Source organism: Gallinula chloropus (assembly GCF_964237585.1).
Source record: "Gallinula chloropus genome assembly, chromosome: 8".
Classification (NCBI taxonomy): domain Eukaryota; kingdom Metazoa; phylum Chordata; class Aves; order Gruiformes; family Rallidae; genus Gallinula; species Gallinula chloropus.
In genome coordinates, this window is record NC_140093.1 from 11972883 (window position 1) to 11988585 (window position 15703).

The 15703-nt window shown below is 46.4% G+C and overlaps 1 protein-coding gene across 3 annotated transcripts in view; it reads right to left on the bottom strand.

Annotated features, from left to right (window-relative positions):
* Positions 1 to 15703, bottom strand: part of LPP (LIM domain containing preferred translocation partner in lipoma) — a gene marked incomplete at both ends in the record, with an annotated part of 204569 nt that overhangs the window by 167055 nt on the left and 21811 nt on the right. For all 3 annotated transcript variants that reach the window (XM_084267544.1, XM_084267543.1, XM_084267542.1), the window contains one exon: positions 5245 to 5357. In XM_084267544.1, coding sequence (XP_084123670.1) covers positions 5245 to 5357 — 113 coding nt within the window. The remainder of the gene's footprint in view (positions 1 to 5244; positions 5358 to 15703) is intronic.

A 15703-nucleotide genomic window follows, 5' to 3' on the forward strand; every position in this document is an offset into this window, starting at 1 on the left:
CCGATAATCCCGATGATTAACAAAATCTAGCACTAGAGGGAGGCTGAACACATGTTCTGCTCTCTTTGGCCTTTTCAGCTTCTCCAAACATTAAAAGGCAGGCAATTTAGAGCAAGCCCAGCACTCAGGCAGAGAGGGAGATGTGCTATTTAAGGCAGCAACCCCTGGTAGGCAAAAATCACACTTCTTCCTCCCCAACTATTTGTCAACATGTGCACCAAAAATTTGAAAAATAAACCAAAAAAAATCCAAAAATTCCTCCATTCCGGCTGTGTCTGTAGCTGGTGAGTCACAGCCCATGAAGAGGCACCACCACCGCGGCTCGCTGGGAGGGAGTCAGACAGTAACATGCCTGGCAACCTCCCCCGTGACAAGGATGAGACTCCCGCCGCTCGTATCTATCAACACGTTCCCACCTCTTCCCAGGCGCGTGCACTAGGGAGGAGATGGGTCTCCTCTGAACAGCATCATAAAGGAAGGTGTATGCGCCTTCAGACTGCATTTCAGCATTTCTCCTCCCAAAATTCCTTGGCAATAGGAATTTGAGCCCTTTGGCTGATTTCCTGAATGTTGAAAGAGGGTGATAACAACCCGGTCCGTCAGTTCAGTAGGTCTGAACATGAGAATAGCTCCTGAACCACGTATAGTGCAGCACTGTGGCCCCTCCATGCATAGCTGGTTATAACAAAACCTGGTGTATTACTTTATCACAGAATCATATAAACGTTTGGGTTGGGAGGGATCTCAAAGCCCATCCACACCCAACCCCCTGCCATGGGTTGGGACACTCTCCACTAGCCCAGCTTGCCCAAAGCCCCGTCCAACCTTACCACAAACACTGCCAGGGAGGGGGCAGCCACAGCTTCTCTGGGCAGCCTGTGCCAGGGTCTCTCCCGCCCTCACAGGGAAGAATTTCTTCCTAGTATCTAATCTAAACCTACCCTTGATGCAATTGCTCGAAGTCTGTTTCCTCACTCTAAACCCCATCCCAAACCACTGTTGCACATCCTTTTTTGTATATCCCAAATTCTTTCTGTTCTCAGCCACTGATGGCATTTATTAATTAATTCACAGTTTGTACAGTAACGAGGTGGTGCAATGTAGGAGATGCAACTGCTCTGGGACGCAGGAGATCTGGGTTCTATTTTTAGCCTGCTGCTGGTCAGCCTGGTGAATTAGGCAAAGTACTTTCCCTGCTTCAGCTGCCTTATCAGGGAAAGACTGGTATTTCTTCTGTAATGTGCTCTGTGGCTTGTCAACAAAAACCACACTGATAAGAGCCAGGGATTGTTGGGAAAGAGGCCATCTCCCAGACAAATGCAGTCCTCTCCTTTCCATGTTGTGGTAGCATCTATAGGGTCCCAAATGCAAATCAGACCCACACTGTGGACACTGCAGAGTAATTAGCAGCAACTGGTAAACAAGCATTCTTCCAAGGTGGCCTTTGGTAGGTCCACAGTTGAGGTTCACAGCTGCTCTGAGCCACCCAGGTCCTATCCCAACATGAAGCATCGGGCTCTAAACCTCTCCCTTAAGGGGAACTGATCATTTCAAAGCCAGTGGAGAACTGAAGGTCCCATGATAGAGCTTATCAAGATGCCTCTGAAGCATGGATCCCTCCAGGGATGCAGGGTAGGGACCGGATTTTCAGCCAACTGTGCACAGTCCTCATCCTTGAGCAGCCCTGCCTGGCACAGGAGGAAGGTATCACTAGTGCCATGAGTGAAGGTCCCTCTCTGTGAGCAAACAGGGTGCTTACAAGAGAGTTTTTTACTTTTGTTTTCCCCTGCCTGGGCAGAATGCCTATTTCGAAACTAGAAGGCAAAAAAAAAAAAAAAAAATTAAACAAAATAATAATCTGCCTCCCTCCCAGATCTATCTATTTCCCTTCGACAAACAGTGATTTCATTTTTCTTCCCGTCCAGGATTTTTTTTTCTCTTTTAAACTGAGCCCAAGCCAACGTGGCAAAAGGCTCTTTGCTCATGTCCTTATTTGTCAAACACGCCATCGCCGCACCCTCACCACCATTCTGGGAACAAGCCCTCGCCTTCGCCGGCTGACTTCAGCCGAAGGGGAACTTCCCAACACAACTGTCCCCCAGTCCCAACACTCTTTAAAAACAAACATTTCCTTTTGTTTCTTTTTTTCCTCTTTTTTTTTTTTTTTTAAAAAAAAAGGATTACAGTTAATAAGAGTTTAAATTTCCTTCCCCTTTCCTCCCCAGCCCTGCTGTGAATCCGAACACAACGAAGCCGGATGGGAAAACAAAAATTACAAGAAAATGCCAGATCTATCACAAGGGTATTTCTTGACCCAGTCCTCCTCTGATTTCCATCAGAAGATAAGCACCTCAAGGGAAGTCAGATACTAAAGTACCTTTTTGGATCTGATCCTAAGTGGCCAGTTCCACTGTCCAAATAGAGATCCAGAGACAAACAGGCCTACGAAAACCGGGCATTATTATTTTAACTGCTGCTCTTAAGCTACAACCTAAACTGCAATAATCTGTACAGCTTTTAGCCATCTGCTAACAGTAATGCAAGAAATGATAATAAACTAAACATATATATTCTGCTGCCCTCATCAACTTAACACCTAGCATAAAAAGCCTTACCTGGAGCCAGAGCGCACATATTTCCTAAGCTGTTATCAGCACTCTGCCATCCAGAGAGGAATTTCTGTCATAAAGGGGCTGATTTGCTAAAGCTGATTAATTTCAAAATCTAGAGGGCTTGCATTGGGTCTGCAGGGGCCAAACCACCCCAGGCAGCAGCATTAGATCTGGTCCATGCTCAGGAATAGAGCGACCTGTTCCAGCACTTACAGTTCGCTTTGGGGAAGCTGAGGAATGGAAATGAAATGGCATGGCATCAGAGAGGAGAATCAGGATCAGCTTTAGTCTGTTGGAGCTCGATCCAACATGTGCTCATGAGATCCCTGCCTTCATGCAACCACGTCCTGAGGGCTGAGAATGGATTCACCACAGAAGGAATACACAGCCACCATTCATTCCACTCCTTCAGCATGGGAACCTCCATTTGGACTCATGAAAATGGCTGTGTTCAATGCACAGAGGCATCAAGCAGCTTTCTACATCACCACCTGCCCTCTTCCCTCATCTCTCAGGCCTTACGTCTTGCTTCAGCATGGCTTTTGCTGTGCCTGCAAGATAAGGAGTGGACCTTGCAACAGGAGACCCCACCAGCTCTTGACTTAGCCCTGGCTCTTATCTGCTGTCGATCTCCCTCAGAGGGTGGAAGGGAAGCAAAATGGGAAAAAGGTGGCACAGATTAAAGGCAGGGACCCACGTTGGCTGCATGGAGGTGGTGACAGGCCAGGAGTGCTGGGGTATAACTGGTAGGCTCACCTTCCTCAAACAGGTTGCCATGGGAAGGAATCTCGCTCTAACCAAGCTGCTGCCAGAACCCAATGATGTGAACATGGCTCCAGCCCCGGCTTCCCAAAGGATGTGACAAATACCAATTTCATGACCTCAGCAAGGAAGAGCCATCCCATGGGGTGGCTCTACCAAGGGGCATGTCCCTGAGCGTCTCAGGCACATCTTTGGACCCATCACAGGAGGGAGGCATGAGGAGCTGCAGACACAAGCCCTTTCCAATAAACATGGCAACATTCCCTCCTTGGGTGACTTGGCAAGGGGGAAACCTGACTCCAGAGAAGCACGTGAGGTGCCACAACCCCTTCCCACTGCCCAGGCTCCTGCACAGGCAGAGCCCTGCCCTCAGCAGGAGCCTGCTGTTCTGCTGCTTCCCAGCATGGTCTGGAAGCTCCCCTGCTCCCATGGGGTCTGCTCTTCTCAGAGAGATAAGAGACAGAACAACACTTGCTGGGGAATTACTTCATTCCCCCACGGCTGGGAAAAGCCATGCTCCACACTTGGCTAATGTCCCTGACGGCTGCAGCCTTTCCTGGCAAGGGAGAACGCAATACTCAGTAACCCCTTCCCTCTCAAAGGCTGCTGGTAACACTGAACCCATTGCAGAAACAGGCTGAGACTCTGACAGCTTCTGAGCATCTCACCATAGGCAAGGTATCAGAGGAAGCCCAGGAGGGGGGCAAGTGTTTTCTTTTCCTAGAGGCTCCAGCGTTTGTGGTGGGGTGAGGAACCAAGTCTTGTTTCTCTATTCCTGTTTAACATCTGCCCACTAGCCTATTCTCATGTTCAAATCCATCAAGGGACACAGGACTGCCACAGCCTTCCAGGGTCACCAAGGACCACCCGGTGGCTGTGGATACATGGTTACACAACTCTCATCAGCCTCAAACCTAGCTCACACTTGCTTTGCTCTCACTGCTCCTCTCCCAGAAGGCTCTTCCAGACCCTTGCAGCCTTAGTGCTTTAGAAACTTTTTAAACACCAGCATAAAGGTACTTCTGGCAAGCTCAGCCTCCCCTGCTGCTGTACCAACACTCACCCAGAGCTGAAGTAGTTGTTGTTCTCTGGTCCTTATTCCCAAATTTATTTCAAATTTTCAACTATACCCCCTTCCCCAGCCTTCCTTGAGCTCAGCTAACAAGCCAAACTCTTCTGGTCTCCACTGGCAAGATCAGCTCCTTGCTCCCTGATCACTTTGACAGCCTGTCCCTGCAGGTTTTGATACACATCTCCTGAGCATGCCTGAGCTAAGGCAACAGGCACTCCAGGCAAGCTGGCGATGTCTGCGCTTTGGTGTTCATACCTTTCAGAGGTGTCCAAGGTATGCCCATCTCCACACAGGACAAGCCATTACCACCTGATGCACCTCAGAAGTTGCACTTTCATCCAGCTGGCCAATCTAGAGCATTCAAGCCAGCAAAACTGTGGTGAAAAAGGTCTCAGTGACATCACTGGAGCCTGGGCCAGGGCTTATTCGCTTCATTTAATTTTAGGCATCTAAATGAAGCACTTTTAGGATCACGTTACCACCCTGAAGTCTCTCCACAGTCCGTGGAAGGAGATGGCCCTTCCAGAAAACAATTCATTCTGGGAAGGTTCCACTTTCATCCACCATCACAAGGACATAAGGCAATTAGTCTTCTAATTCAAGCCGGATGGGAAAAATCCTTTAATAGCCCAGCAAGTTTTGAATGGAAATATTCCCTACTTGGGAAACACAGCTTGCTAAAGCTGACTTGGTTGTTCCTGACACACGATCTCTAACCAGCTCCTTTTATTATCATTCATTCATTTCCCTAATTATTGGGTCATTTCTGCACTAACAATAAAATTCTTGTCTTCTTACCTGCACATTGAAAGTAGCATCATCCAAAGGAGGTGGGGGGGGAAAGGCACCTTGTGATGATGTGATGTTCCCGAGGTCATCCAGAGGAGGTGGGGGTGGAGGAAGGAAGTCCCCTAAGAAAGAGAATGGAAGAATTTTGACTCACCAGCATTTCCACACATCAGGACATGGATGATCTGGATGAACCTTGAAAATCCTCACAGCTCTGCCATCAGTTTGGTGACACAGGAGTTCACACACTGCTTAACCATTAGATGCTCAGCTGCATTGCTGCTTCAAGGAGTTGGCTATATCAGCTCAGAAACATTGCAGATTGCTTAAACGTCCTCAGACCCCACAGCAGAAGACGCACCAGCATCCAGCTCCACAAACCGAGTTTGCATCTCAAACCTGCCACAGACAACTACAAAACTTGCAATAACGAACGTCCCACATCCAGCCTTGCAATGGAACACCCAATTCACTCCCCTTGAGTGCCAAATGATGCCACTTCTTCTTGATCACTATAAAGATAGTATCACATGCTGTTTAAAAGTAAGGATTCCCTGTTGCAGAGGACACATGGATGGCTGGAGGCCAGAATCTAGACCAGCCCACCTCCCTCATCTCTGCTACTGACAGACATTCACACTCTGCATTTCCCCTTCCTATAGGGCCCTCAGAGCTTCACATAAGGAACTACAGGGAAGGTCACAGGGTCTTCTCAGCCAAGTAAGTGATGAGCCAGTTGCAAGCTCAGAAGCATCCACCACAACTCAAAGGAGACTTCTTACATGGGGCTGATATATAAAACATTACACACCGCTGTGCTTCATGTGAAACTTCCAGAAGTGCTGATGTGAAGCCAAAGCACTACACCGGCTGTGAAGCCATCAGACTTAGCACAGAGATGGGAGACTGCTCTTCAAGAACTTCAGAGGACATGGGAGCACGAGGGAGAAAACATGGTCAGAGCAGCACAGGCTGCAGGCAGCAGGACAGCGCGCCCTGACAAAGCACCTCCTAAGGATAGAAGGAAGGTGCTTGCCATTAGCACTGGGTCTGGCTCCTCTGGAGGCAGCTGCCTGTAATTTGCACCACTTTGGTATGTTCTGATTTCCTCTCATAAAGTTTGAGACTGCGAGTAGAGCTGTTTGCTGTTGGCTCTCCTGTGCACACCTGGGATGGAAGTTTAAGGTAAATGAATACAAGGGGAATATCTCACAGATATAGGAACTGTGGCTTTTGGAGTGTTTTAACCCTTTCTGTGAAGAAACGCAGACTCCCTCATTGACCCTCCACAATCCCATGCAGTGCCACACCACTTCCCAGCTACAGCCATCCCCTAATATCAAGGAGCAGTCTCCAAACCATTCGGAGAGACACTGAGCCAAGTCCCAGTGACCTGCAGCCTTCTGGACAAGCCGTGCCCGGGTTCAAGGCCCTGGGCTCAGCCTGCCCCTGGCATGGGCACCAGCTGGGCAGCACTGGCAGCACGGCACCTTCACGCTGTTTGCTGTGGGAAGCAGATGAGTCTGCAGCCCCAGAAAGCTTTTTTGTTCAATGTCAGATCACTCTCTGAAAGTCCCCCTAAGACTTTGGGAATCTTATTTCCCAGGAAAGTAATTTCTTCCTGTTTTCCCCAAAGCAATCAGTGTAGGACTCAAACAGCACCATCCCCCTTCCCCATATCCCTAAGAAAGTATCATCCTAAATACAGATGCACAAAGACAGTTTAAAAACAACACACTGAAAACTAATTTAAGACAACTGTGGTGCTCTAATACATAACATTGTGTGAAACCTTCTGGCTCATGATATTATAGAGTTCAATATTGATTTTTTTAAAAAAATATGCCCAATAAAATCTGCAGTCTCCTCCTCTTTGCCCTACAATTAATATTTTTTTAATTTTAAATCATATGAAATACAATACCAAGTTAAAAGAAAAGAAGAAATATTTTGAAATTAATATCTCAGTGTTTCATTCTAAAAAACTCTATGCTTTTGGAATCCTAAGTAAGCTTTTCTCCTTTGCTCTGAAAATGACCCTCCAAAGCAACCAACATGATTTTGCAAACAACTTCAACTCCAGCAGACACATACTTCCCAAAGAATACACTTCAGATGGTATTTCTCCAGTTAGTCTCGGCTCTGATGCCAAAGACTCATCTCCCTGCACAGCACATTAGTCAGACACTCTTGCTTCCAAACAGCTAAAACTGAGGTGGAGAATGTGTTGGAGGGGATGAAACAAGGAAAGGGACAGGGTCTGTGCACAAACAGAAGGGAAAAACAACGACTGCTAGAACAAACACAAAACAAATACCATTTTGCCCCTTTGGAAGATCTGCTCCTCCCAAAAGACAAATACATTGGCAAGATTTTTTTCAGAAGAGGAGCAAAGGACAGAAACAGATAAGAGCCCTTTTCTAGAGTCTGGAAGACAAGGCTTTTCTGTGCAGGAGGAGACAGCTGGCTTTACCGCATCCCAGCCCACCTCTGCTGACTCTGTCCTCTGTGTCAGATAAGCTGCTGGCTCCGCTCTCCCCACAAACGGGAAAGTTTTTAGACTGGGAAGCAGAAAGCAGATGCCTGATGAACTGGGGGGACCTTGCAGATGTTTGGCCTTTTCCTGGTCCTCTGCGAACAGATGGATTTTTCTCCTTCGCAGCTTTAGTTATTTATTCTGCCACCGCACTTCCCTCTTTCCCACACAAAGCCGTAGGACCCGATGCTGTTCCCACTGCACTCTCGGGAGAGCATTCCCTCGGACACAGGAGGGAAAGCTGTTAGGGTATTATTATTATTGGCATGGCTGGAAGTCTCCCTCCGGCAGAAAGGGAAGCACGCAGAGACTCTAAAATCCGTGTCCTGAGCAGCACACCATTTTAGATGACATGTAGAAGAAACGGGTCTACATCTGAGGGAGTGAAGGAGGGGGGGGGTGGGGGGAAGCTAAAAGCAAGCTTATACTCCCTTTAAGCAGAATCTCCCTACAGTGCAACTTGGGGACTCACTCTCACCCCCAAAGCTTTGCAAGACAAGCAGATTTCTCTTGCTTAGAGTGGGAGGAAGCAGGAAAGTCCATGTGCAGGCAAAGCATATCACTGCCACCCACTGCTGACCACCTCCAGTGCCAGCCAGCTATGCAGGGAGCCATCTGAGGAAGGGACCATCCCTGGTCTGTATGGATGCACTGGTGGTCACAGGGGAAATGGGGCTCTGGGGTTACCAGAGCTAACCATGGGCTGGGGGAGGACAAATCCCACCCTGAACACTCACCCTTTCCTGGCTGATTTAACCCTGCTGCCCCTCCATGAATAAGGTATAAGATGGGCAAAAGGCTCATTGGTGCTGATGACTGCTCAGCACCAAGACTGGCATTTTGACTGACATTCCCGTGGCACCGCCTTGAATACTTGGAGGTACTTAAGTTATGAGAGCGACTAAACCAAGCTCCATCAGCAGAGAGACAGCACAGCACCTTTGGGAGGCAACTTACACGTCAAGGAGATGAAATCACCTTCCAAAGGCAAGTGCTGCCAGGAATGCAGCCTGGGGCAGGCACCATTGCAGGCAGGGAGCCTCATCCTGCCCTTCCTCACATCTCAGCACAGCCTGCCTTCAGCTCTCACAGTGAGAAATCTCTACCCACCACATAGTTTACAGGAGAAAATTAACACTCCTCGTTGCTTCAGCTACTCGGTTCTTCTTCTTACAGCTGTGAAGACCGCGACTCAACCTACAAAGGGGTTGTGCAGTGCAACACACGTGCCAGCTCGGTTATTTCAGATACAGCGGCGCAACGTGCCGTGAAACCGCAGCTCTGAGCTCTTCTCTCGGCACCCGTGCCTGCTCCTGTGCTGGAGCATCACCCGGTACAACCACAAGAGAAGATACTGTCAGCCCCAGCAATGCTCTCCCCCGTATTTTACAATCAAGTAATTAGACAGAAATTAAGTCAGCCTATTATGGCAATGTTGGGGAACTGCAGCAGAGCTCTAAGCAGAAGTGATGTCTTCAAGCCCCAGCCTGGCTTCTGGCTCCAATCAAGTCTGTGCCATGCAGATGCATCTGCAAGGTTTTACCCCTCTCCTCCCCAAAATTTCCCCTCTTACGCTTTCCAAGGAGATTCAGAAGTTTCATTATTACATTTTTCAAATATACAAATAAAGAATTGTTCCTAACCTAAACAGATGTCCACATCAGCACAAGCCTGTCAGGCTGAATAGAAACTCTTGAAATTTTTGCCATTGGCTGCCTGGTACCTTCTGGGTACACGCATACACTGAGAAAAACATCCTGTCTGATGCACCAAGCACCTTTCCACTTACAGCCTAACCTTTAAATTTTTAAGTGCACTTCAGTTTTTTTTGCAGGACCAGGCTCGTATGTCTCAAGCCTTTGTTTTCAGGGAGATCTATCTGCCAGTCAACAAATGAATTGCAGCACAGTAATTGCCTCCCCCCTTGACTGACACAGTTGTTTAGACATGAAGATTTGCAGCTTTTAAACTTCTAGACACGAAGATGATCTCACATGTTCAGCAAGAAGAGACGGGGGGGGGGGGGGGGGTGAAAAACCCTCGGAAACACAAAAAAGCAAAACATCATATTTTTCCCCTGAAACAATAACTTAATGAAATCTATCAACCAACAAAACAGGGTTCACAGTGGTCTTCCCAGATCTCTGGCTGACATCTGAAGACTATATGCCCAGATGTTTTTCATTTTTCTCCTTACAAACAAAAATAACCCTTTCTTGTCGTCATCTTGATAATTTCTGACTCTGAAGCTGGTACAGAATCGGTTTGAATCACCTGAAAAACACAGTTCTCCCTTGACTCAAAGACCAGAGTAAGGACAGTGATAGAGCACATCCCCACTGATGTGTTTCCATTCTGATCCAAACAGATTCCATGGGAAAGCACTGAGCAGATGCAGGCATTTCCTACTGCTCGGTCAAGTGTTTACCTTCTACTACTGATAGCCAGAGGGTCAGTCTACATGGAAACAATTAAGATTGACACTTAAATCCTAATTTATTCAGCGCTGTGCTAAAATCCTTTTGATTAAGTCTACCATGAACCTGTATTCCACTGCCACCACTGCAAAAACCTGCAAAATACTGCAGTGTTACTAAGCAGTCTGGGAAACTTCACGCTGCCAAAGTGATGCCACAGGATTTTTATAGAAAACTTCAGCTCGGCATGACCTGGTGACTCCTAGGTGTGAACACGCATCTTACTAGGTTTCCCAAAATGAATGTTTCTTTTTCCTGTAACATCTGTATTTAACACACATCACTGGACAAGGAAAGCACACAATTAAAATCGTGGTTTGTGTTGGCACATCCTTGGTCAAAAATGCGTCGTGAGGGGTCACCGACACCACAGCAGCTCCACAGTCCAACGAAATACGCCACATTGACCCATGAATCCTAAAATAAAGTCGCCCCGACAACCCAAAGCACTGTTTAAATTGCCACTCTCTTGCCAATCACTAATCCTACCATTTGAACTACTTTTCCTAATCAGCTGCTGTATTAATAAGTAAGAGGGAGAAAAAAAACCCACACTGGCTAATTTCATCCTCACCATTTAAAAAAGGAATACTGAGTCTGTCAGGTAGTTGCACTGAAAATTTACTTCACCACCTGCTAGCTGAAATATTGCTTTTATGGATTTATATTGTATTAAAAGGTCACTGGCTGTTTAAGTCTTAAACAGTTTTAATCATTCTAAAAGTCTCTTAACAGTAAGAAAAGGAAGCTCAGAACAAACAGCAGCAGGGATTCTAATTAAAAGGGCCAATTCATCTAATTTTATTTGGGGTTAATTATTCAGGATTCACTCTCTGATGTGTAAGGAATAGCAATTAGTAATTTTAGTGATTTGAGGAACATTGGAGGTGTAATCAGTTAAAATGAGTGAGTGTTTACAACACAAGATGTTGAATTAGTTTCTCCCAGCTGGAGAACAGGAACATTAGTCCCCTACAGTTCAGGACTATGAATCGCAGTCCTGCTTAAAATATTCTCTTTAAAGGAGAAAAAAAACAAAAAAGCAAAACCCTCACAGCCAACAATCATTTGGTAATTTTGTTTACTACATGGAAAGTCAACAGGCAACACCTACCATGGCAAATTACGCATCCTCACCTCCACCTTCCTCCCCTCATCCAACTACCCAAACCCCCGGGATTCACTGGAAACAATTCCCAGCATTTTTCCTGTCTGCACAACTGCAGCCAGACTACCACCCTCCTGCCACGCTGCTGCTTACCCCAGCTAGCTGAGATAATGAAAGAAGCAGCCTGTGAAACTTTCAAGCATTAATTAACTTCGGTGGTTAAACATACAGAGGAAAAAATGACCCTGCGATTAACTTAAAACCTCTACAATTCCTCCAGCAAACACCAATCCAAAATAGCTCCGCTGGAGTCGCTCTGGATTTCTTCCAGTGTTACTAGAGCCAGAATAAGTTGCTAAAGCTTTCAGGAGTAGCAGATGAGACTCTGATGGGGACAGAGGAGCCGCGTGGGAGAGTGCTAACAGGGAGATCCTACACGGGCTGCTCTGATGTTTGGGTCTAAGCTGAGGCAGCAGCTCAAAAGCCATTTTTTTCCCCACACCTCTCAAGAGGTAACTGCAGTTTACCACCATTTAGGCATCGCCAGGTAGATTGTTGGGACTGGACCTGGATCCCTTGCACTGCCTATAGGTTTGTGACCACTAAAAGGAGCAGCATCGGCACACCATGCCAGGCTCACTTTGGTTGATAGAGCTTTTATGGAGTAACTGGATTTAGCAGATCTTATCTTTAGTGTCCCATATGCAGATCTTTCACTCCAGCTCTGGTCACTAGTAGGGAAAATCCCACCCACCTCTGGTTCAGGTCAGAACTCAGTGACCTCCCTCTCAAAACACCCCAAAAGCAGTAATTAGCACGAGGGTAGGAAACAAGGGCTCAGTTCCCCAAATTATGCAAAATCTCAGCCGCTTCGCCACAGTGGATGCCCCTCATTGTGAAAACAACGTTTTGGGGTTTTTTTGATGAGACTGCATTTTACTCAGCTTGTGCCTGTAGATACCTAACTGTGCCATCCTTACCAACAAAACACAACCGATGCTCCTGCAGCCCAACAGACACAGGAAAGCAGGTGTAACCATGTGCCAGGTTGTTCTCCCCCAGGCACATCAGCCAGACATCCTACACACCATACACTTATGGTATCTGCTGCTAATTACAAAGGCATCAGTACAAGGCTGCATTTTGGTTCTTCAGCTTATTTTTCCACATGACTGTGGGGCAAAGCATTGCAGCTAATGTCCTACGCCAGCCATTCTGTAATAGAGAGGACTGACTTTGCTTACCTCAACAAACTGTTTTGTAAAGATGACGTGAATGTAACACTTCTGCTTCTGCTCAAATCACATTGCACCTAACAGTTATCTTAATGCTGATATCAGAGGGACAGAATGCCATCCAGAGGGACCTGGGCCAGCTGAAGAAGTGGGCCCAGGTGAACCTCATGAGGTTCAACAGAGCCAAGTGTAGGGTCCTGCACCTGGGTCAGGACAATCCCCATTACCCATACAGGTTAGGAGACGATGTGCTGGAAAGCAGCCCTGAGGAAAAGGACTTGGGGGTACTCATAGCTGAAAAGATGGACATGAGCCACCCGTCACCAGTGTGACCACAGGGCCCAAGATATTACAAGCAGTGTGGCCAGCAGATCGAGAGAGGTGATTCTGCCACTGCTCTGGTGAGACCTCACCTGGAATATTGCATCCAGCTTTGGAGCCCTCAACACAAAAAGGACATGGACCAGTGGGAGTGTGTCCAGAGAAGGGCCATAGAAATGATCAAAGAGTTGTTCTGCTTGGAGAACAGAAGGCTCCAGAAGGACCTTATAGCAGCCTTCCAATACCTGAAAGGTGCCTATAGGCACCTATAGCTGGGGAATAACTGTTTATGAGGGCATATAGCAATAAGACAAGGGGTAATGGTTTTAAACTAAAAAAGGAGAGATTTAGGTTGGATATCAGGAAAAAAAATCAATATGAGGGTGGGTGGTGGATCACTGGAACAGGTTGACCAGAGAGGTAATGGAAGACCCATCCCTGGAGATATTCAAGGTCGGGCTTGATGGGGCTCTGAGCAACCTAATCTAGTCAAGATTTCCCTGCTTACTGGGGGGGAGGTGGTGGGGGGGGGATGTTGGACCTTCAAAAGGTCCCTTCCAACCTAAACACATTCTATGATTCTATGATAATTGCTTAGAGGTGAGGTCTGCTAGCTCCAGAACTCAGCTCAAGAGAACATAAATCAATCCTTTACTAAAGCTTAGTTAAGGACTAAAGCTGAGCCAATGCAAGAAACAGCCCATGGCACTGTAAAACCTTCCATTAAAATCCATGCTAAAATAGGAGGACGAAGAGCTGTAAGGTTAACAGAAAAGGTTGAAGTACCACTCCTTGTCATAAACTCCTTTAAGGACTTTGGGGATGTCACCTAGCCCCACTGTGCCTCGGTCCACAGACATGCAAAGCCTTCCTTTACTTTCCCTGCCCTCTGGTATTTATTTGTAGATGTAAGGATAGAGTTCATCTTACTTGATCTGTGCAGTTATTAGTATGATGAGGTGCTGCTTTCAGTTCCAGCTGTTCAGGTCCGGTAACAGGGACAAAGGTAGTTCCAAGTAATTTAAAAATATGAAAGAAAACAATCTGCTGAGATGGAAAGATTTCAACACAAACAACTGGAAATACACAGGAAATCAGGGCATCTAAGTCAGAAGAGCAAACCCTATCCTCGGAGGGAAACACGGGCTGCATTCCCACACACCATCCCTCTCCGCGGCAGAGTAAAAGGTCCACAAAGCAACTCGATGAGGGAAACACTGCCTCACTCAGAACAAAACCGAAACAGGTTATCTATTTGTTTATTAGATTATGGCATTCAACTCATTTCTTCATTGCTAAGGGCTCCTGACAAGAGTTGACATACGCATTCATTTAAAGGGGGCTGCTATGAGGGAGTTGCAAAAAAATGAGCTATGCCACTGGACAAGGACGTTGTTCTCCCTGGCTGTTGTTGCGTGGCACAATCAAAACAAATGTGGGTTTTTTTTGGTTTGCCTCCCTGAGAAGGCAGCCAGGGAAGACGTGGACTGCATCCTTCAGATACATCCCTTATCACCAAACAAACCCTCTCTGTGCTTAGTGATGAAATACAAAACACTACACAGATCACAAGAAAAAAATATCTTCCAGCTCTTTACTGCAAGGGGACTTCCTCAAGTTTTAGAAGCTGCAGCCAACAGCTTTAAGCAATCTTGGACACATCTTTGCTTGTAATTGTTTTTGTCTTGTTTTCCCACTTTGGGGGCCAACTGCAATTTGAGCGTCAGAGGAAACCCAATGTACTGCAGCCTTGGCTCGAGCCTTGGAGCCAGCAGTGGTCCATGCTGCAGAACATCTGGGAGAGCTGGATCCATTCTGCTTGGCCAGTACATACAGGAGAGGGACAACAAAAAACACTGCCGTAGCTAGACTTATTTCCCTGGGTGATGGGGTCAACCTTCCTGCAAGCTGTAGTCTTCACAGAGTCTTCTGCTACTGGCTTTAGAGACCGGAGCAAAAACGCCAAGTGGGAAATGCATGTACGGCTCTCACAGATTAACTGATATAAAAAAGAAAACAGATGAACACCCATACACTGATTTTCAAACTGGCTGATATAGTTCCTCCCATCCTCTTCCCCACCCCTCCCTACGTAACTCTTATAAACATCCACATTTGGGAAGATTAAAACAAAACGTGTGTCTATCAGATCTGTCTTAGTCCACTGTATTCAAACAGCTCTGGCTCTCTTCCCTCCATTGCAATTAGTCAGTGCTGCTGGGGAGCAGAAAAAGTAGCTAGATTTTCTTCATGCTACAAAATTAATCACTTTCTCATTCACCAGTGTAGCAGTTGAATAATAAATTACATCCTTAATCCCTGAAGATAGTTTAAGATAAAATCAAATATTATATAAACAGAATTCACCTCTATCTTCATTCAAAGTAAGCAATTAATGCTCTGTATTTCCATATATAAATTTATATATAGATTTATATGAAGTGGTGGTGGTGGTATTTGTGGAGGAGTTTGGTTCCTTTTGCTGGAACCTATTATAAATGACCTGGCTAGACCATGAAAAAGAAATGGGATAACAATCCAAAGGAGAAAAAAATGGTGGTATCTTTCCCTGGGTGGATTGTACCTGGAGGTGCTCTGTAAGCCCTCTACTGTATTTCTGAATAACAGGGAAAGTAGAGGGAGAAAAAACACCAACCATTACAACTCAGGCTTTCTTGTCTTTGAGATTAATTTTACCCTAAGACACTGATGCTTTCTGTGCCAAGCATAACTGCCCAACACCCCACAGTTACTATACAGACTTACACATGCATGATCTTAGAGGTCTTTT